Raw genomic sequence first — 21,234 nt, forward strand, 5'->3', positions numbered from 1 at the left:
TCACCAGGGACCTTCAACTAGTCTCTACTAAGTAGGGAGATAGACAGACAACAGGGCTCCAGTCAACATCTGATTTTTATTTCTTAGAGGTGGGTTGAGGTCACAGAAAACAAATGGTCCCAGTATTGCACCTTATTTACAGGGAGCCTCCCCCCCCCCAAAGTCCCTCTCCCCTCCCCCACCTCACAGCTTAGTTCTAACCTCATCCCTCACTTTCTAATGGGAGCTGAGGGTGGGAGAGGGGAGAGGCCTGGGCTTGGTCCCACCCTTAGTCCAAAGGTTCCCAGAGTGTCCAGGAAAGCAGGGTTAGGGGCATGGCTACACTTCTGCTCATCTTCTTGACTGCCCCCCCCCAATCAAAAAAAAAAAAAAAAAAAAAAAGCCAGCAACGCCTTTCCCCAGGTGCCTCTCATATTTACTTCCATCAATACCACAGAGTAGTGAGGAGGGAGAAAAATAACTCTGGGGGAGAGGGGGTGGCGTGGGGGGTGTCTGACAGTGACAGGCACCACAGGGGAGAGGGACTACAAGTCAGGGCTACCCTGCTGGGAGGATTCAGGCAGGTGCTTGCTCAGAAGGGCCTGGAGCTCCAATAGCTGGAAAACACAGAAATCTGCAGGGGTGGTGGGGGGGGGGAGATGGTGGTGGTTAACATCAGGTTCCGTAGGGTGTCCACTAGCTTCAGGCTATGACCAGGGGGGTGCTATAGGTGTGGTTTCTGGGGTGCTATAACCACTAGAACCTAAGTGAGATGTTAAGGTTACAGGAGGGGACTGTGTCTGAGAATTGTTGCCGGATGATTGGTACGTATGGTCTGGTGGGTTTTACAACTTGGGGGCACTTAGGAAGTGTGGAGTACCCTCAATGGCCCTGTTCCCCTGCCCCACATGCCCTGGACACACCTTATCCTTGAGCTGCTGGCAGAGCTGCAGAGAGACAGTGAAGTACACCAGGGCGTCGTTGAGCCAGGGGATCACACATTCTACCTTGTGGACGTGGCTCACCTCGAGGCGCTGTGAACCCCACTCACTGGGGGGGGGGGGGCGTGTGATAAGAAGTGGATCCCTGAGGGTAGGCCTGGACCCCAGACCCCAAGAGTAGAGAGAGGAGGAGAGAAGGGGCTCTAGGACCCCTTCCTGTACACTTACAACATGGCTCCAGGGCTGTGGAGTACCGCGCCTCCTGCGGGTCGGAAGTTCTAGGCAGAAGCAGCGGAGTTGAGGTCTAGGTGGAGGGTCCTCGGCAGCGTAGTTTTGGGGGCGTTGGGAGGTGGGGAGGACTTTACCTTAGTGGAGGTGGGCTGCAGAGTGTGCAGCTGGTACACGGTGAGGCACAGCTTGTTGAGATTGATGTAGACATTGACCAGCAGGTCAGAGGGTAGGGTAGGTGCAAACATCCGCTGGAGGAGGCAGGAGGGATGAGACCCTCTCCCACTTTAGGCTGCACTGCTACAGGGTATGGAATTACGGGGGGGGGGGGGCAGTCCAGTCCCACCCCCAGGTGCTTCTCTATAGGCTGGAGCACCAGGGGCTTCCCATCATCTCTATGTGCTGGCTGCTAGGTTGGAAGCCACTGGCTGTAAACTAACTGGGTTAACATATTGGGGGCAAGATGCAGACTAAGAACCCAACCCAGAAAACTGCCCAGGCATAGAAGTCCCTCTGGCTGGACCTCTCAGTAGAGACTTCTTTCTTGGGGTAGGGGGACTGTCTGAGGTACTGACCGTGAGGCCGCTGGCAGCAATCTCCGGCAGGGTGAGGGTGGCTGGGGTAGTGAGCCGGTTTCTGGCTCTAGTCAGTTGCAGCATAACAGCATCCATGAGCTGGAGAGGGGTCGGCACCCACTGCTACTTGGGTAGTAGCAGTTGGGGTCCCCCGTGTCCCAGCCCCTAGCACCAGCAAGCAACATCTGTAGCTTCTGTTCTTGCCAGGTGACCATGGTTCCCAGGTCTAAACTCTGCAGCCCCACAGATGCTGTAATCCAGGTCATAAGCTAATATATGTGGTCAGACCTGTGAGTCATGACTGGGGAAGGAGCAGGTTCTAGAGAAGCCTGGGGACATAGAGCTGGCATTGTACAGGGTAAGGTGCTAGGACGGGAAGGGTACCTTGAGGACCTCCGCTCCTGTCTTGAACTGGTAGCTCTCATCCCGGTTTGCTAGGAGATAAATAGCTTGGCTCACGTGGTTCCTGGCATCCTGGATCTGGAAACAGCCCCCCACCACCCACATAACCAGAGTCTGTCAGTTTCAGGGAAGCCACATTTCTAGGTCTTCAGCCTGATCCCAGAACATGGGGCCCCACTTGAGAGGCTGACCTCCCAGGAGAAGGTGGTGCCATCTGTGGTCTTGATAACCTCCAAAGTATTTGAACCTGGATGGCCAGGTCCTGGACAGTCACGGCAGCCAAGACATTCTGGCTTTTGGCCCTATGTAGTTACTGTTCAGAAGACAAGCCCTAGTCCACCCATAAGGTGGTAAGTGTGCAGGGCTCAAGGGAGAAATGAGTGTGTCCAGGGAGAAGCAAGAGGGGAGACATGTGAAGCAGCTGCAGATCAGGGTGTGTGTGTGTACATGCCCATGTGTGACACATGGCCTATAGGTAGGCAGGTGGCTTATGTGTGATTGAAGGTACATGGGAAGCCCCTGTTAAGTGACATTCAAAGAGACCTTCAGCTGTCCTTACATGGCCGAAGTCACAAAGTACGGCAAGTTTCACAGACCTAATGTGGAGAAGGCTCTGGCATCCCAAGGCACCAGCCCCCTAATTCTGCTATGTTTGCTGTGGTCCCAAAGTCCCCACTGCTAGACTTCTCTGGGGAGGCCTTAGCTTGGACCCAGGTTGGGCAGTGGACCTCACCTGCTGTAGCTTCCACTGCTTGTCCTCCCGGAAGGCGAAGTGCAACAACTGGTTGTTCCGAGGCATCTTCAAGTTCACATCCTATGAGCCGGCAATGCAGTGGATGGGTGGCTGAGGGCCCAGGCCCCAGGCCCCAGGGAGATAAACAGGAGTGTCAAGAGATAGGAACTCAGGTCCGGCAAGAACCACAAAGTGGTAAGAGGGGGAAGAAGCTGAGAAAGGAGAAGGGCTGGAGAAGAGGGGAGTGGTGGAGACTGAACCATGGAGAGGGGCTATCTCTGGGCCTTGAGACCTTAGCTCAGAGGGTGGCTGATTCAACTTCAATGTGTGGCCAACCTGCCTAGGCTTCCCATGTCTGTATTTCAGAGTCCAGATGCCAGGTTGAACTAAGTATAAAGCCACCCGCTTCTTGTCCCTCCTTGAACCTATCTCATGGAGTAGTGTGAGGGTTGCCTGTCATGTTACAGACATACAAGGAAACAGGTCAGAGAAAACAAGGATCAGACCCAGGGCCACACAGCTAGCTGGTGGCAGAGCTGAGAATAGCCATCATCATCCTTGTCACTAGCAGGACTGTTGGATAGGGCCCCAGGGGACTCACCGCCTGGCTGAGGGCATCCCCTTGCAGAGTCAGCACCCCTTTCACCTGGTCAGTGCTGTAACACACAGGAGTCAGAGGGGTGCCTGCCACTGCTCCCTCCCCTTGCAGGCTGCCCCACAGTTCCATGGGCATTTCCTCCCTCAGGTACACCCCTTTCAAAGGCTCCTGTCCAACCCAGCTCACCCACAGCTGCCCAGGATGAAGTTCTCCTGCTTGGCAGGACCCTCGGTGCTGGGGCCTGGGAGAGTGAAGCGGAGCGAGGCCTCCTGTGGAAGACAGGGCAGTCTCAACACCTCCCCTCAGTCTGGCCAGCGTTCCATTCCAAGGCCTAGATATTTTGCCGATTAGCCTGGGAAGGGACAAGGAAGGCAGGCCTGACCTGGCTCCTCTGCCTTTGTCCTACCAAGCCTCCAAGATTCTGTGAACTCAGTCCGGTTCATTCCAGTCCTGAGTATGTCATGAGCAGGCAGGTGGGAACACAGACCAGAGAGGCACAGTACCTAGCTAACTGGAGTGCTGTGATGTATGTTGGGAGCAGAGTCACAGAATCACACAATCAGTAGTCACAGTGACATGCTTTCCTAGGTCACTGTCCTAGGCATTTTTGAGATGGTTTATTTATCTTTACATCAGCTTTGTGAACCTGGTTAGGGTAAGGGATCAGGCCCAGTAATCGGGTCATTTGGCTGAGATCACGTCAGAGCTCAGATTATCAGTTTTTGTTTTGAGACTGTTTTCTTTGAGACAGTGTTTCATAATGGAGCCTAAGGCTGGCTTCTAACCCGTGAATCTCTAACCTCCCTCTTCCTAGTGTTGAAATCACAAGCTTTCACCACCACCCTGCTTGCTCACAGATGAAATGTCCATTTCAAAGATAGTTCACACTCAAGACCTGGTCTAAGACCTTGGCTGGCACACACTGCTTGTGTAATTACACGCCACCATGCCTGCGTCTGGACTGTACTCTCAGAAGTGGTTATCTGAACGGGCCACGCTCAGCAGCCGCGGTGAGCGATTCGGTGAGACCCGGTGGATAGGAAGGACGACGGCAGGCCGGACGGGACCCGCGCGTGAGTTACCTTGAGGATGTCCTGCAGCTGTCTCAGCACGGCGTGCACCTCAGCGTGCAGCAACCAGCGAAACTCCTCCTCCTGCGGACAGCGTGGCGTCAACCCCATCCCGTCCCCGCTGCCAGTCGGCTGGCCGCCCCCCACCCTCCGCCCGCGTCCCACCAGTACTGCCCGCTCCGCGGCGCTCGCAGCCATCACGGTCGCCATCGTCCTGGCTGCGTGCTTTCTTGAGGTCTGTCAGGAGCTTGGCGTGCAGCGCCCGCCCCTTTTCCTCCTCCTCCTGTGACTGATTGGCAAATCGGCACAAGCTCCGCCCCCAAGACAGGGGCGCCTCAAGCGACCGGCTGCAGCTTCCAGTCCTGGCTGTTGAGTGGCTAGGCGGACAGGCCACGCTTCGCCTTCTATCAGCCCGCTCCAACCAGTTCTTCAGAGGGGCGGGACACTTTGGCTACCAACCTAGCTCTACTGCTCACTGATTGGCCGGTAGGGCCGCCCATCACCAAGTTGCTCCCTCAGGTGGCGCCAGCCCAGCAGGGTTGCAGGGGCAAAGAATCAGGTGGGTTGGCTCCTACCTATGCCCCTAAAGCATTTGGGCACAAGTGGCACAGCTATGGTACCAAGAAATGTTTTATTTTTTTTTCTTGCAGTAGCTTTGTTAATTGCACAAAATCATGTTTTGTTTTTGCCATTTAAACATTATCACACAATCCTATTCTGAAAGACAAATGTTCATCAAAAACAGAGTGAAAATAAAAATTCACAACCTTAATCACCTAGATTTGTCATTTAAAGGAAAAGAGGGAGTAGGGGCTTTCTTACAAGCATTTTCACAATGTCACATTTTCTCCATAAAAGGAAAGGATTTCAAAATGAAAGGTGAAATAGCTTAAACAGAAATAGTCATAAAAAGAAACTTTACAGAATTGTCAACAATATTAAGACAACATTGACTAACCGGTTTCCTTACAGCATCTTCCCCACCCCCAACCCCCAGGGCCAAGACAGGCTGTGTCCAGACAGAAATTGTTCAGCATCCCAGCGAATGAGCAACTGTGCTGAACTCCACAAGCACTCCCTGCTCCATGCCCATGTCCTGAGAGCCTTATCCCAGGTGAAAAGTCAAATCGTGGCTTTGGAAATCCAGACTCATGAGGAAGGTTTCCTCAGGGGATTCCTCTCATGTGACATTCTAAGCCTCTCTGGTCCCCCTTCAAGGAGAAATGCTAGGGCCTGGCAGAGGACTGGATCCAACTGAGGGGCAGTTAGGTTAGAACAAGGCTCCAGTTCAAGTCTGTCCCAAAAAAAAACCCAGGACTTGGACCCACTGCTACTGGCAGAAGTTATCAGTGAGGTTCCTCATCAAAAGCCCAGCCTATGAAATGCTCATCTATGAAATGTTCATTATTGGTGTTGGTCAGGCTGGGTCTGGGTCAAAAGAGGATGGGACAGAAATATTACCTCCATGGAAGGATAAGGGGAAGAGGGGCATGCAGGGGACCTGTGTAGAGCAGGCCGAACAGGTAGCCCACCCAGCTCAAGAGACTACCATAACGGAAACAGGAAGGAGCCACCCCTACACTCACTGCTCCCAGTGCCCTAAGACCCCTTCCCATGGGCTGGAATGCAAATCCAAATAAAACCTCCTGGGAGGAACCAGCTCCAGCTACAGAGACAACAGCCAGGGAGCTGAAGACTGTAGACTCTGCTCCCCCTAAAGAGGTGTCTATGTGGCCACGCTGGTCTCTCTTCAGTTCACAGAGACATTCTGCGAGCTGTTGCATAATGGTAGTGTCTACAGGAAAATCCTCCTCAGCTGGAGGTCCACAGAGCCTGCTCAGGGAATCTGCTGGTTCATGATGGCTGAGGGGCCTCTCCTTTCATAGGTCCAGTGGGGGCCTTGGACCCTCTGCCAGTCTCTGTCCTGGGGAAGTTGAGAGAAGGCTTCCTGTGCTCCCTGCCAATTCTAGTCCCTCTAGTCTCTTGCCCAGAAGGGGGCTGAGATAAGACAAGCTTGCAAGAACAGCCAGGCAGCAGTTTCTGGACAGCTTCTATCGTGTGTGTGTGTGTGTGTGTGTGTGTGTGTGTGTGTGTGTGTGTGTGTGTGTCACACAGAGACAGAGAACACGAGAAACAGAGAGAGGATACACAGGCTCCTGCTCCAGGGCCAATCAATGCCCAGCTCAAGAGCTTCTTCACAGCCATCTGTGGAGACAGATCCTCTTATCCCTGGCCAGGGCCTCAGGGAGGGAGGGTGCTGCTGTGTACTGTGCTGATGCAAGTCTCAAAGTCTGTATAAAAGGACACGGAGGCAGGTGACTGGTCCAGAGCTAAGTCCCAGAACCCTGACCCCCACTGCGGAGAGAGGTCAGAGGGAAGGTGGGAGGGTAGATGGGCAGGCAAGGCTTAGTGTATGTAGGCTCGGTACACGGCAGACATGTCATTGTCAGACTGGTCCAGTGCCTTGGCTCTTTTGTATACCTGGGGAAGAAAGAGGGAGAGGTTGGTGTGTAGCCACAGCGCCACTATGTGGAAGAGCCCTGACCCCTGGGGGCGTTTCCAGATGGGTTCAGCCTATCGGTTAGCAGGCAGGACCTGGAGCTTGAGGTATGTGGGTATGAATGCTGACTTGATGTGGGGCAAACGCCTGAGCCTGTGGGCTTCTGCCACAGCCCCATCTGAAGGAACTGTTACCACCGTCATGGCTTTATTGAGAGGAATACACTTACTCAGATATGTGAAGTGCTCAATGCTGTTAGAGGTGGCAGCCCTCAATGCAGCTTTCCGAGGATATTTTATTATCCCCAGGATCACTGTGCCCTACTCTCTTTAAAAATGGCTGGCACCTCCCAGCCAACTTTCCAAAGACACCTTTGAGCTCCTTATCAGCACAGCAGCTGTGCCCTTTGATGGACCAGCTACCTCTGTTTTATTACCTTAGAGCCTACATACACTATTGTATTTGTTTTATTCAATTTTAATTTTTTTTTTTCACATCTGTTTGCCTGCATGTATGTCTGTGCACCATTTGGGTGCTTGGTGTTCGGAGGGGCCAAAAGAGAAGTTTGGAGATCCTAGAACTAGAGTTACAGATGTACACGATCTGTCATATGGGTGCTGAATTTGAACCCGGGCCCTCTGGAAAAGCAGCTGGTTCTTTTAAATCATGAAGCATCAGCCCCAGTGTTTGGCTTTTCTTGTTGAGACAGAGCTTTTCTTACAGTCTACAATGATATCATGTTTGTTTTTCCCTTTATCTTCTTACTATGAAGCCCCAGCTCTCCTGGAACTATATCATGTCTGGCTTGTTACTATTGCTTTAAAGAAAGGGTCTCACTTTGTAGCCCTGCCTGGTTCCTTATGTAGACTAGGCTTGCCTCTAACTTACTGATCAGACTGCACCTGTCTCCTGAGTTTGGGGATTAAAGGTGTCACTGGTCCCCATCCCCACCCCACCCCCAGACAGGGTTTCTCTGTGCAGCCCTGGCTGTCCTGGAACTCACTCTGTAGTTCAGGATGGCCTTGAACTCAGAAATCCCCCTGCCTCTGCCTCCCAAGTGCTGGGATTAAAGGTGTGTGTCACCACCGCCCGGCTGCCACTGATTTTTATGTATATGGGTGTTTTGCCTGTGTCCGTGCACACTTTTAACTGCTGAGCTTTTTCTCCAGCTCAGCCTCCCCCAAATGGTATTTATTAGACTCTTCACAGTCTTTACTTCTTTAAAAGATCCACACTTATTTTGTGTTTTTTTTCCATTAAAATGTAAGTGAAGATGGGAGGAGCTGCTTGTATCCCAGCACCTAGAGCAGGGCCTAGCAATAGAAGCCATCCAAGACTCTGGTCACTGCATGAAAGCTTGAAAAGAATCAAAGCCACTGTGTGCAAGGCAACAGGGCACCTAGTTTTACTGAGGCGATCTGCAGGTGATCAACCTAAGCAAAGCACATAAAGGAGAGTACACAAAGCTCTGGCATATCTGTTAACCCATAATGAAGGCTGAGTAGCATTCTAGACTGAACACCAAGAACACCATCACAGGCAGGAATGTGATTAAAAAATAATGGTTTTTTGAGACAAGATTTCTCTGTGTAGCCTTGGCTGTCCTCAAACTCAGAGGTCTGCCTGCTTCTGAGTACTGGGATTAAAGCCATGCACTATTCCATTTGGCTTGATAAGAAACCTAGTCTTCCAGATGAAATGAATAATACTGGAAAACCTAAGTTTTAACAAGAAAATAAAGATGGAAAGGGCTACCTACAGGAACTAGCTAAGAAACTATGGTTACAAATGAGTAGGTGGCAAAGTGAGTAAAGTGGTTGTGTTTCTTTCTGGTTCATGCAAATTGGCACAGGATAAATTCTGAGGAGGCCATAAGTTAATTAAGGGTTTCTACTCAATACTGACAACAACCATTACAGAAAAACAAAGTACTGTGAAAAAGCCAATAAAATATGAATAAAAAGGAAATTCTACCACACACACAGATAACCTTAGAGAAGATGAAAAAGAAGGAACAGATAAAGACAGGGACTGACAAAAACAAATGCTAAAAAGGCAGCTCTGAATCCAACTGCTTTCCAATACAGGAGTGACAGGCTAGTGGGCAAGTGGCCAGTCTTGGGAGCCTGCCCTCAGGGTTTGCACAGTGAAGAATATGAAATCACATGATCCAGGGATTTCACAGTCCAGGTTCCACTGTGAAATGAACTGAAGCTCTGCTTCCAATGTACGCTGCAGAGCCAGAGCAGATGCAACCTGGATTCACCAAAAAGCTCTCCCAGCACAAGCCTACAAAGAACCCTTCAAAACCATATCTAAGAGGAGTTTTATGTAGAAGCTACAAAATACAAAAGAAATTCCCTGCCAAATTAAATAGGGGATGCAGGACTGGCTCAATGGTCTGGGCCACTTGCTTCAATTACCTCATTGGCTGCAGCTGCCATGGGAGTGGGGTGGTTGACTGCATCACCCAATGCAATGGCCAGGCGGAGATCCTTCTGAATGTATTTCAGGTAGAAGTCAGGTTTAAAGTTTCCTTGTAGGATATCTGAGAAGGGAAAGCCATTCACCAGAAGTTCAAGAATCTACATGAAAATTGGCTGCAGAGTATCAGGCTCACCTCCAGCATTTCCAAAGGGCACAGCCCTGTTCTTCCCCATGTCCAAAAGACTCAGGACCCACGCTGGGGCCTCAAATACCATTTTCACTATGTATCTGGGCCTCCACTGACCTGGGCAAGAACTGACTGGAAAGGGGGCTCTTTAAACAAATGAACCATGGAAGGACTCTCTTTCCTGGATGGTCTGACCCAGCTGCTTAGCTCTAATGAAAATAAAATTGCAAGAAGAGAGGTCACTTACTTTGGCACTTCTGGTCCAGAAAGATGCTGGCCAATTGTCCCTGATTAAGGATATCCAAGAGTGTCTGCTGTGATTGGCCTGTCACCTGGGCCAGCGTCAGCCCCTCAGCAATGGTGGCCATGAAGCTTCCTTGGACCATGTTCACAATCAGCATCATCTTGGCTGCATTGCCAACTTCACCTGCCCAGGGCAAAGGTCATGTCCCAAAAATTCTATAGACAGGTCATCTCTACTTGTCTTCACCCATGCACCCTGAAAACCTCTTTCATCTGTCCTAGACAGTACTGGTTCTTTTTTCTTCCAGGTACTAATTGTGCCTGGCAAAAGAAGCCTTCTTTTAGGAAGCCTGGTGAGAAGGCCATATGGGACAGATACTGTCAGCAATGTAGCTGCCCTACCTGCAAGCCTTCAGGCCCAGTGTGGCTAGAGAAGTGGGTAGGTATATTACCTAAAAAGAAGGAGGTCTTCCCCATTGCTTGGAAGCAGCTGCTGCAGTCCTCATACAAGCCCCTGTCTCCGGCTGCTAAGATCACCAACATTCCATCATTGGATAGCTGCTGATTCCCTGAGACTGGGGCTTCTAGAAAGCGCCCCCCTCTGGATACAATCACCTGTAAGGAAAGCCATAGCTTCTGATTGGTCTTGCTTCTCTAAGTATGAAGGAAGGAACATCTTTGAGGGTCATGTTGTCTCATCATAGAATATGTTAGCATGCTGCTATCAAAAGTCCCAAAGCCAACACATGTACCAAAGCCTACTACTGTAGTGGGACAGACAGGCTATCCTTATACAGAAGTTGAGTCACAGAAAGTAAGGGAGGTAGTATCTCTATCATGTTTCCCAGTATTCTGATTCTCAGAGACCAAGGGGCAAATATGGCCATACAGATGCCTGGGCTGAACTCCTGCCCTCTGAACCCTGCCCATCCCTGAATTCAGCCACCCTCAGAATACAAGTGGGCCCATAATATTGGGAAGAGGACACTATGCTAGACTCAACTGTAGACAGCTGTTTAAGCCAAAAAGGCCACACTGGCAGTCTGGAGGCTTCTCACTGTAGGAGGGCTGACAGCATGGGACCTCCTGTCTACTAGCCTGCAGTGACCTTCCATGGCCGTTCCAACCAGCTGAGGTTCTGAAGGGGGACAGTCAAGAGACTAGTCCCAAGGCTCCCGACGTCCGCTCTGGCTTTGGCTCTAGTGTAACCAAACTGCCCGTACTTGGGTGTGGTCAGCCTGGATCTTGGGCTCCCACTGAAAAGATGATCCAGAGCCAGCCTACATAAGGCTGCTACCTGGGCCAGCTCGGTGACTGTATCCGCATCCACCGTTGACATGTCCACATAGCACTTCCCGGGGCGGATTCCTTGCAGCACACCGCTGGGGCCCAGCACCAGCTGTGGGGACATAATGAAGAAGCAATAGCCCAGGCTTGCAGTTAAGTGCTCAGGAGTCCCTGCAGAACACAATCTGTTTTGGTTTTTTTTTTTTTTTTTTTGGAGTACACTTCCTGATCAGAGGCTAACTATTAAAAATGAAAAGGAAAGAGCCACTGAATATGTATGGAGAGAAAAGTAATTTCAGGCAGAGGGATCACTGAGTTCCAGGCTAGTCTGGTCTACTTACATAGCAAGTTCCAGGTCAATGAAGGCTACATATGAGATTTCATATTAAAAAAGAAGACAAAGCTAGGCTGTGGTGGTGCATGCCTTTAAGCACAGCACTCAAGAGTCAGGCAGGTCTCTGAGTTTGAGGCCAGCCTGGTCTAACTAAGTTCCTGGGCAGCCAGGCCTACACAGAGAAACCCTGTAGGCAAAAACCAAAAACCAAAAACCAACTAACCAACCAACCGAACCAAACAAAACAACAACAACAACAAAACAAAACAAAACAAAAAGTCATTCCAGAATGGTCCCTTTTATCTTCGTGTTCTCTTCCCAAGGTTCAAAAGACAGAACTTCACTACATATTTTGGGGGCTTCTTTGGACTAGATCACTCACAGTTTCATAGGGTCATTACTATACTTAAATTTGTAACACATGCAAATTCAGCAACAGCTAAAATAGGAGTTGGCCCTTGGACAAAAGAAAGGCACACTCAGCTACAAAAGAATCCAGCTCAGTAGAATATCTGGAGCCAGTTCAGAAAAATGTTTAAGCAGATTTCAAGAACCCTAGAAGTTCTTTCTTTGAATGAAAGGAAGTCTGTATTCAACTTTGACATGTTTCCCGAAAGGAGTTGGCCCACAGATGGGATACCCCCCACATGCAGACACTCACTCAGTGTGTAGGGGAGAAGGGGAGGAGGCCAGCCAGCTCTCTTGGCTACGACCTGAGATGCAGAGGGAAGGGGGATCCTTACGTCCTTGGCTGCCTTTGGATCCGACACACAGGCAAAAGTGATGTCACAAGTTGAAACGACTTCAGCGGGGGTTCTTCCTAGGCGGGCCCCCTCCTGGATGAACAAATCACACTGCAAAAGTCACAGATCCTAGCGTGAGCTGCATGCAATGCACAACAAACATGCCGGGCAGGCCAGAGATGTGTAGGCCCCTGATTGGTCTCCCAAGGCAGGAGGCTGAGGCTGAAGCCCTGGGACACTAGAGCTGGAGAACCAACCCCTTGAGTGTGAGAGGACAGAGACTTTTATAGACTCCTGTTTCTGTAGATGAACCTGGTAACTATCTAGAATAATACGGTGTTCACACAAGGCCAGTGTCTGCTGAAGGTTGGCAGTTTAAAAAGCAGGATACAAACAGTGGCTGTGTCCAGCTCCTCTTTGCTAGTGAAACTGGCAACACCAGTCAGTGACCTGAGCAACTAGCATATACAGAGGGAGTAGGGTGGGGCTGTGTGGTCCCTTCCTTTTGCCCACCATTCCCTCTTGGGCAGGCTGGCTCCAAATCCTATAGCCAGGTTAAGACTTATGCAGGGTCTCAAAGTCCTAACTTCTTTTTTTTTTTTTTCTAAAATTAAAATCATCCAGAATATCCTATAAAACAGATCACTGGTATTAGTGTACTCCCTCCCTTCCACAACGTATTGAACGAGATAATCAGAATAATCTGAACACACTATTTTTGTCAGTAGGCTTTAAAACAAAACAAAACAAAACAAAACAAAAAAACAAAACAAAAAAAACCAAAAAAACAAACAAACAAACAAAAAAAAAAAAAAAAAAAAAAAAACTTTTTGATGGTAGTGGATCACCTTAATCCCAGAACTTCAGAGGCAGAGGCAGGTAGATCTCTCTGAGTTTGTGGCCAGCCTGGTCTACAGCATGGTTTCCATGACAGCCAGGGATACATAGAGAAACCCTAAAACAGGATTGTCTTGAGAAAGAAAAAGTTTATCTTTTTTCCTTTTTGTGAGTATTTTCCCGGTGTATGCGTATATACCACATATGTGCCTGGTGCCATCCATGCTCAGAATGTGTTGGAGTCCCAGGAACTGGAGAGAGGGATGTTTGTAAGATACCATGTAGGTTCTGGAACTAAAACTAGATCCTCTACAAGACCAAACAGTGCCTTTAACCACTGAGCCATATCCCCAGAACTCCTAAAAATGTTTGTTTTTTTTTTTTTCAAATTGTATTAACTTTACTGTGTGCATGTGCATGAGTGCACACATGTGAAACACATGAATAATGCTGGAGACCCTTCTATGTGGGTTCTGAGACTGGGGGACATTCAGTATTGTCCAATTCTTGTTTTGGGAGAGTTATTATCCAGTAACTATGGATCTCGAACTGTAAAAACGACTCACTGGTTAAGAGCAATTGTTTTTCCAAAAGACTTAAGCTTAATTCCTAGCACCCACATGGGAGGGTGCAACACTCTCTTCTGACCTGCATGGGTACCAGGCATATATATAGTATAGAGGTACACATTTGAGCAAAACACTCATACACATAAAATATGAAATAAAAAAAAAACCTTATGGTAGTGCTGCATACTTTTAATCCTACCTAGTACTTGAGAGGCAGAAGGTGAATCTCCGTGAGTTCAAGGACAGCCTAGTCTAAAGTGTGAGCTCTAGGCAAAGCCAAGGTTATATAGTGAGACCCTGTCTCAAAAGCAAAACTTAAAAAAAAATGCTTTGAAAAGTTATTTATTCATGTATTTTATGTATATGAGTGGTCTGTCTTCAGACACACCAGAAGAAATTAGACTCATTACAGGTGGTTGTGAACCACCACATGGGCACTGGAAATTGAACTCAAGACTTCTGGAAGAGCACCTAGTGCTCTTAACCAACGAGCCATCTCTCCAGCCCCCATATTTACCTTTTTCTTTAGCAAATTTTGATTGCTTATAGATGGTCTTGGCAAATTTCCTGAAGATACTTCTCTGCTCAGTCTTTGCTATTCCTCCCTGGCTTATGAAAAGCCACCTTTATTGGAGTTGTCAACTTCTGGGACTTAAATAAGTTCTATGGCAGCCATCTTGGAATGAAGTTTTAGGTTTTATTTCTAGGCTAAGTGAGAGAGTTCTCACTGTGTGTCTGATCTTTTGATTTTTTAAACAGATTTTTTAATTATTTGTATGTATTCATGTTTATAGGTCTACATATGTGTGGACTCTTGCGTATATGCATGTGGAGGCCAGAGACAAACATCTACTGTCTTCCTAAACTGGCCTCAATTTTAATTAAAAAATAATTGTAAGTGCCCAGCTTTCAAGTGGGTATCAGGGGATTTGAACTCAGTGCACAGCAAGCTAGTTAGTTAACTAGCCATATTCCCAACCCCAGCTCAATTTTAAAGAGAAAACAGCTCTTAGTACATTTGCTACAAAAAACAGTGGGCATGGCAGCAACAGAAGAACCACTTGCCTCCTCCTCCTTTAAAGATTTATATATTTTATGGATATTAATGTTTGCCTGAATATAGATATGTACATCATATCTGTACCTGGTACCCTCAAGGGCCAGAAAAGCAAGTCAGATACCTTGAACTAGAGTTATAACGGCCATGAGCCTCTACTAGAGTGCTGAGAACTGAACCCTGGGCGTCCGCCAAGCACTACTGAGTTATTTCTCTAGCCTACCATGTACCCTCAAAAAAAATTTTCTTTTTGGACAATGTCTCATTCTGTAGCTCAGTTAGCCTTTAACTTGCTAGGTAGCCCAGGCTGGCTTTGACTCATGGTCCTTCTGCCTAAATGCAGGAGCCATCAAAACTCCATTTTACTCTTTCTTTCCTGAGAATTCAATCCATGTTCTTTATTATTTCAGAAGCACCAGCAGAGCATTCTATTTTGTCATTTTGATAGAGTGTCACTGTATCTATCATACAGTTAGTCTGGCCTCAAGAGATCCTCTTACCTCTACTTCCTTAACAGCTGGGACTACACTGTACCTGGCCAGAGAGCTATTCAAAATTTTTTTCTTGCTTTTGCTGAGTGAGTGATGTGTGTATATGAATATGTGGGTCAGAGGTTAGAGGACAAATTGCAGAGAAGTTGTGTCCCTCCTTCCACAATATGGGTCCACAATTTGAAGTGTGTGTGTGTTGGGGGTGGGGGGGACAGACACACACAGAGAGAGAAAGACAGAGAGAGAGAGAGAGACAGAGACAGAGAGAGAGAGAGAGGGGAAGAAGAGAAAGGAGGAGGGGGAAGAAGAGGAGGGACGGAGGGAGGGAGGAATGAACCGGGGGGGGGGCAGGGGGGGGAAGGAGACACACTTCATTAGCAGCCCTGGGTGGCCTATAACTTGCTATGGAGACCAGTTTGGCCTCCATTGAACTCAGACATCTCCTTGCCTCTGCCTCCCAAGTGCTGGGATTGAAAGCAAGGATTATTGTGCCCAGCCAAAAGATCATTTTTATCAACAGCCTTAGAAGAAATTCTAAGGGGATTACCAGAGGACTAACTGGCTTTTTCACAGAAGTCTCTTGCCAGGCCTGGTGCCGGGTACTTTAGAGCTGACTACTAATGGTCTCTGGCCTCTATAAAGTAGGTGTTCTCAACTCTACTACTCATAGGGGAGACAGGCAGAGTGTCCTGCCAAGGAAGGTAAACAGCACATCTGTGATTTGAATTTGGGTCTGTTTGACTCAATTCTTGGATGCTGTGCTGTCTTGTCCATTTTTCCTCATCAAGAAAAAGGGCAGCCAGAGGCACTTCTATCAAAGGGAAATGTTCACACATGCCCAGAGCCCTGCCTTCCCTTGCCTGCTCCATCCAGACTGCAGTCCCGAGGAGAATGTTGGAGCCGTCAGGACTGCAGTGCATCTACAGTGCTCAATACCTGTACCTAACTAGAGCACGGCCTTCGAGGCCACTGCCTAAGGCTCCCTACACAACTCCAACCATTTCTGTGTTCTTGTAAAGCACCTGACTCAGCAAGAAACAAATTTGGGAGTGGAGTTTACTGAGGAAGAGAACCAGGCCTTGCTCTAGCACTGAGCTATACTCCAGACCCTAAAATATTTTGTTCTGTGTTTTGGAACAGGGTCTTACTATGTGACCCTAACTAGTCTGGAATTCACACTGTATGTAGACAGACTTGTCAATAAACTCAAGAGATTTTTTTTTTTCTTTTTTTTGGCCCTTCTGGGATCAAAGGCATATACCACCACACCCAGCACCTATGATATTGTCACTATTTTGTCATCATTTATCTCCAGTATCTCCATTAGTGGTCAGCTCTAACTTCAGCCCTGCAGTTATCATTCACAGGGCTCAAGCACCCCGTATGTCTTAAGAGGGAGTACTTTTCTAGTCTCTGGTCCTTCACTCTCATTTCCTGTAGCAGTTTCTAACTGCACAATGGCTTGCTGCTCAACCTGCTCAGTATGGGCTACATTATAGATACAGTATGGTGGTTACAAGGACAAAGCTGGGTCTGCCTACAGGTCCCATGTAATGAGATACCCTTCATTTTATAGTAATGGCTATTTCTGTTGCTACTGTTATTTACATATTTTTTTAACTAAAAAAAATTTTTTTTTTAAAAAAAAGGTTTATTTATTTATTTTATATGTGAGTACACTGTAGCTGTCTTCAGACACACCAGAAGAGGGCATTGGATCCCATTACAGATGGTTGTGAGCTACCATGTGGTTGCTGGGAATTGAACTCAGGACCTCTGGAAGAGCAGTCAGTGCTCTTAACCTCTGAGCCATCTCTCCAGACCAAGATTTTATTTTTTATTTTTATTTTATTTTATTATTATTATTATTATTATTATTATTTTTTTTTTTTGGTTTTTTGAGACAGGGTTTCTCTGTGTAGTACTGGCTGTCCTCGAACTCAGAAATCCACCTGTCTCTGCCTCCCAAGTGCTGGGATTAAAGGCGTGCGCCACCACTGCCCGGCAAGATTTTATTTTTTATGTATCTGTATATGTGTGTACACATGAGCACAGGTGCCCCGAAGCCAGAAGAGGAGACTGGATCTGCTGGAGTTACAGGTGGCTATGAGCCACCTGATGTATATGCTGGGAACTGAACTCTAGACCTCTGGAAAAGCAATACACTCTTTAATTGCTAAACCATGTTTTGTCTTTTTTTATCGTTGTTGTTTTGTTTCTTAGTAAAACAGGTATAGCTACATAGTCCTGGCTATCCTATAGGTTGTTCTGTAGACCAGGCTGGCCTTAAACTCATAGAGATCCACCTGCCTGTCTTCCAAATACTGGGATTAAAGATGTGCATGTGCCACCATGGCAGGCTTGTTTGTACTTCTGAGAGAAGGTCTGTGGCCTAGACTTCCTATATAACCTAGGCTGGCCTAGAATGCGTAGCATCCCTCATGCCTCAACCTCCTAAGTGCTGGGATTATAGGCATGTGTCATCATGTCTGGCTATGCCTTGAGTAGTTTTAAATAGTTACAATTTTATAACAACATATTTTTCAAGATATCCTATATATCTTTCTGCCTGGACAAGCTCAGCTCTTGTTTTACTGGGTGTGAAATGTCGAGTAGAGACACAGATGTCTATTACCCTCAGTTACTTTACTTTCCAAAGCCTAACAAACCTCATCCTTGATACTTACTTTCTCTGCAGTTCGGTTCCAGACAGTCACTGTGTGACCCATTTTTAGCAAGTTGGAGACGATGCCACTTCCCATTAAGCCAAGGCCCAAAAATCCTATCCTAAAAGAGACAGAGGTTGATAAGTCCAGGCAAAGGAAGTCATCCTATAGCACAAATGACAATTTCTTTTTAATGGTGTTGGCATCAAACCCAGAGGGTGTTTTCACGTTAGGCTAATGATCAACCACTGAGCCATACTCCTTGGCAAAGCACTGTACCTCTTGCTTTCCTGGACAGTTAGTAAGGGTCCCTAAATGCATATGGCCAAGTCTAAATCTTTAACCATTAGAGAACAAAGCATGACTTTCATGGCTCATGGCAAGTCTTCCAATTGTGGGCCCCCTTTGCTGCTCTGATAAAGCATCCAAGCTTCTAACTCCACTCCAGTGACAAAGCACTGAGCTACAGCTCTTTAATGGCAACCCTTCTGGATCAGCAACCCTGTGCACTAGGCTTTCAGACCATCACAACTGGTGCCCTGAAATGCACAAGACACAGAGACAAGAGATGAAGTTGAGAGCCAGGCAACATCCACAATAGGCGTGCTATGCTCCACCCTCCCCTCCCAGGCTCTCACACTCAGCCTACCTATCTACATCCTCCAAAGCATCTTTCCCAACGCCTTCCTTTCTCTGCAGTTGGCATGCATACAGCAAATATTGCCTACGTTTAACTTTCATTACCTACTCCCTCCTGAAACTGGAGAACTTGGTGGCACTGCTTGCTATTCCTGCTATCTTTATATACTTGTACAGAGATCTACATCTTGTCTAAAAGTCTTCTCTAGTTCCTGTAAATTGTGAATATGTATAGGTCAGAAGATAACTTTGAATCTTATTCCTCAGACATTACCACCCTTTTTTGGAGACAAGGTTCTCACTGCCCTGAAACTTGCTAAGCAGGTGAAGCTGGTTGGCCAGAGAGTCCCAGTAATCTACCTGTCTGTCCCCAGCACTGATATTAGAGGTATGTACTGCCATGCCTGACTTTTTCATGAGGGTACTGGGAATTGAATTTAGGTCAATTATATGCTTAACCAATTGGGCCAATCTTAAAAATTGTTTTAAAAATTGAGATACGTTCTTATTTTGTAGTCCAGTCTGGCTAGATATGTAAGATACATAGCTCAGTAACCTCAACTTCACAGCAATGTTCCAGTGTCAGGCTTCTGAGTGTGAGGATCTGGAGTGAAGCATTATACCCAACTGGTTCTTACACATCTTTGTCTGTTCTTGCACAGCACAATAGTTAAATAATGCCTTTTTTCTTTTAGAAACTCCACTATTTTTTTGTTTTCCATTTGGGTTTTCTCTCAGCTCTCTGCAGAATCGCCATGAAGACTCTGTGCAACCTCTCCTTCCCTTTGGTATTTGGGAATTCCATCTTCAGGCATCCTTGGAAAATGCCTCCTTTACTTGGAGGATTACACTTACAGGAATACCCAGTACCCAACACTCTCTGTCCTAGCACATACAACATCTGAATCAAAGACACCACCTTCCTCAACAAACTAGGGTTCTCTGACCACTAGGTTTTATGCTTAGACAGCTGCCATTTGTAGCTCTCCTGTGTAGTACAATTTCCCCTAGGAATGCCTGTCAAAGGAAAATTTCTTTCCTTTTGTGTTTTGGAAAACCCAATAGATTATGAACGAAATATCAGTATTTCCATCATGACAAGTAACAGTCCAATAGTCTCTGTGTCAGTGTAGATTAATGTTGCTTTGTGGCTAACTTCAAACTCATGTTAAGAGTCAGTTGCCTTGAGAGGCAGTCAAGATCTTGGGTAAGAATATGAAGACTCAAGTCCTTAGCCCTGTGCTGGTCTTGTTTTTAAAACAAATACAATCCTTATTAAGAGATATCTACCTGCAATGCCTGGCCCTCACCTTTTTGTTTTGATACGTGGCAGTGCTAAGCAGCCCGTGTTAGCCTAGAACTCCTAATCCTTCTCTGTCCCAGTGCCTCAAGTGCTGGCTGGGATCACAGGCATGCACTGCCATCTCTAGGCTATACCTGGGATCACAGGCGTGCACTAACATCTCTAGGCTATACCTCCCCTTTGATCAGCTCCTGTCTTCGGCATACAGCAGAGTGGAGTTCACAAAAAACTTGTCTAACTAGGGATTTCAATAGTTTGAACTGTCAAAAAATATACTGAGTTTAGTCTGTGAGAGAACTGTATGGAAGCTACAAACTAGTTATACTGTCCATAAGACAGTCTCTTAGTAAAGACACCCTTTTCACAAAATGACTGCAGACTTAATAGGCTCACAATGAAGCAACAAAGGCAAGTAGGTGTATGGAAGGTTTGGGGCCCATATTCGAGGTAAGGTGGAAGTAGACGGCAGGTACATGGGAAAGGCTAGGAGGTGACGAGAGAGAGCGAGATGGGTAAGGCAAGACAAAGGGCTTTATTCCAAAAACCTTCATATCTTTCTCCATGGCTAATCTTGGGAGTTCCCATCATGGGTCTATTGAGCCACATTTCCAAGAATGGTTCCAGACTAGCAGTATCGGCAAGGGCAGTTCTGCTACTTACAAGGACATGAATTCTAAGGCTACACCTTCTATCAACTGAGAAGGACTATTTCAGGCTTGAGGTAGTGCTTAATAAGATATCTTTGGACTCCCAAAGAGAACTTCTGAAGCAGTTGCTCAGACTTACTGACAATTATGGAGCCAAGCCCTTAGCCTATTCCCAAGGGATAGACCTTGGGGAGAGATGGCAACTTCCACTTCTGAGAAGTGAAACTGTTCCCAAATTAGTATTAGTGGCTTGGACGCAGCCCTTCAGGGTTTTCTTGGTGCCCCCTCCCCAGCTTTGCTAGAATCCAGAGCTTCCAGGAGGTCCCTCATCCAAGGTCTTACTTTTTGTCTGTGGGTGTAATGCTGCCATTCACGGCTGTGCTGTCTGCTGCCTGGATGGAGGTGGAACCAGTTTCCTAGGGATAGGAATACAAATAACCAAACATTCAGCATCTGCCCAAGATGAGACCACAGGTGAAATAAAACCTCGAAGGCAGGGAGCCTACATACCTCTTCACAGATTTTCAACTTCTTTGTGATTGCCTGGTAACAGACAGCTGGCTAATAAAGAGGGAGAAGAACAGACCATTTCTTAAGTGTAAGACTTCTACATGGTAACTCCCCAATTTAGGCCTGAAGTGAGGTTGTAACACAGAATCGTTTTTTGTTGTATGATTTTATCAAATGCAGAGTAAACATTCATTACCTCAATACTCCACATAGTTCTTCAAAGGTCTCTGACTCTGAGCATCAAAGGTGCCAACTTATGTGCCTCGTT

General features: G+C 47.3%; 2 protein-coding genes across 5 annotated transcripts in view; both read right to left on the reverse strand.

Annotated features, from left to right (window-relative positions):
• Positions 1-57: 57 nt before the first annotated feature.
• On the reverse strand, positions 58-4,840 carry Rogdi (rogdi atypical leucine zipper). The gene is made up of 11 exons (XM_034507763.2): positions 4,692-4,840; positions 4,539-4,610; positions 3,643-3,725; positions 3,460-3,514; positions 2,859-2,939; positions 2,108-2,203; positions 1,724-1,822; positions 1,286-1,399; positions 1,149-1,198; positions 903-1,029; positions 58-613 (listed from the first exon to the last, which is right to left on the reverse strand). The coding sequence occupies exons 1-11, from the start codon at positions 4,734-4,736 to the stop codon at positions 572-574; spliced, it is 864 nt and encodes a 287-aa protein (XP_034363654.1). The 5' UTR covers positions 4,737-4,840; the 3' UTR covers positions 58-571.
• Positions 4,841-5,138: 298 nt separating this feature from the next.
• Glyr1 (glyoxylate reductase 1 homolog) overlaps positions 5,139-21,234 on the reverse strand; it is a 33,060-nt gene continuing 16,964 nt past the window's right edge. For 2 of the 4 annotated variants that reach the window (XM_034505503.2, XM_076937336.1), the window contains 9 exons: positions 20,967-21,017; positions 20,799-20,872; positions 17,889-17,988; positions 12,248-12,358; positions 11,181-11,282; positions 10,336-10,498; positions 9,888-10,067; positions 9,450-9,574; positions 5,139-7,007 (listed from right to left, as the gene is read on the reverse strand). In XM_034505503.2, coding sequence (XP_034361394.1) covers positions 6,933-7,007; positions 9,450-9,574; positions 9,888-10,067; positions 10,336-10,498; positions 11,181-11,282; positions 12,248-12,358; positions 17,889-17,988; positions 20,799-20,872; positions 20,967-21,017 — 981 coding nt within the window. In that variant the 3' untranslated portion in view covers positions 5,139-6,932. The remainder of the gene's footprint in view (positions 7,008-9,449; positions 9,575-9,887; positions 10,068-10,335; positions 10,499-11,180; positions 11,283-12,247; positions 12,359-17,888; positions 17,989-20,798; positions 20,873-20,966; positions 21,018-21,234) is intronic. The other 2 variants (XM_076937337.1, XM_034505504.2) reach the window with 1 other exon arrangement.

The sequence above is a fragment of the Arvicanthis niloticus genome, chromosome 6 (assembly GCF_011762505.2).
Source record: "Arvicanthis niloticus isolate mArvNil1 chromosome 6, mArvNil1.pat.X, whole genome shotgun sequence".
Taxonomy (NCBI): domain Eukaryota; kingdom Metazoa; phylum Chordata; class Mammalia; order Rodentia; family Muridae; genus Arvicanthis; species Arvicanthis niloticus.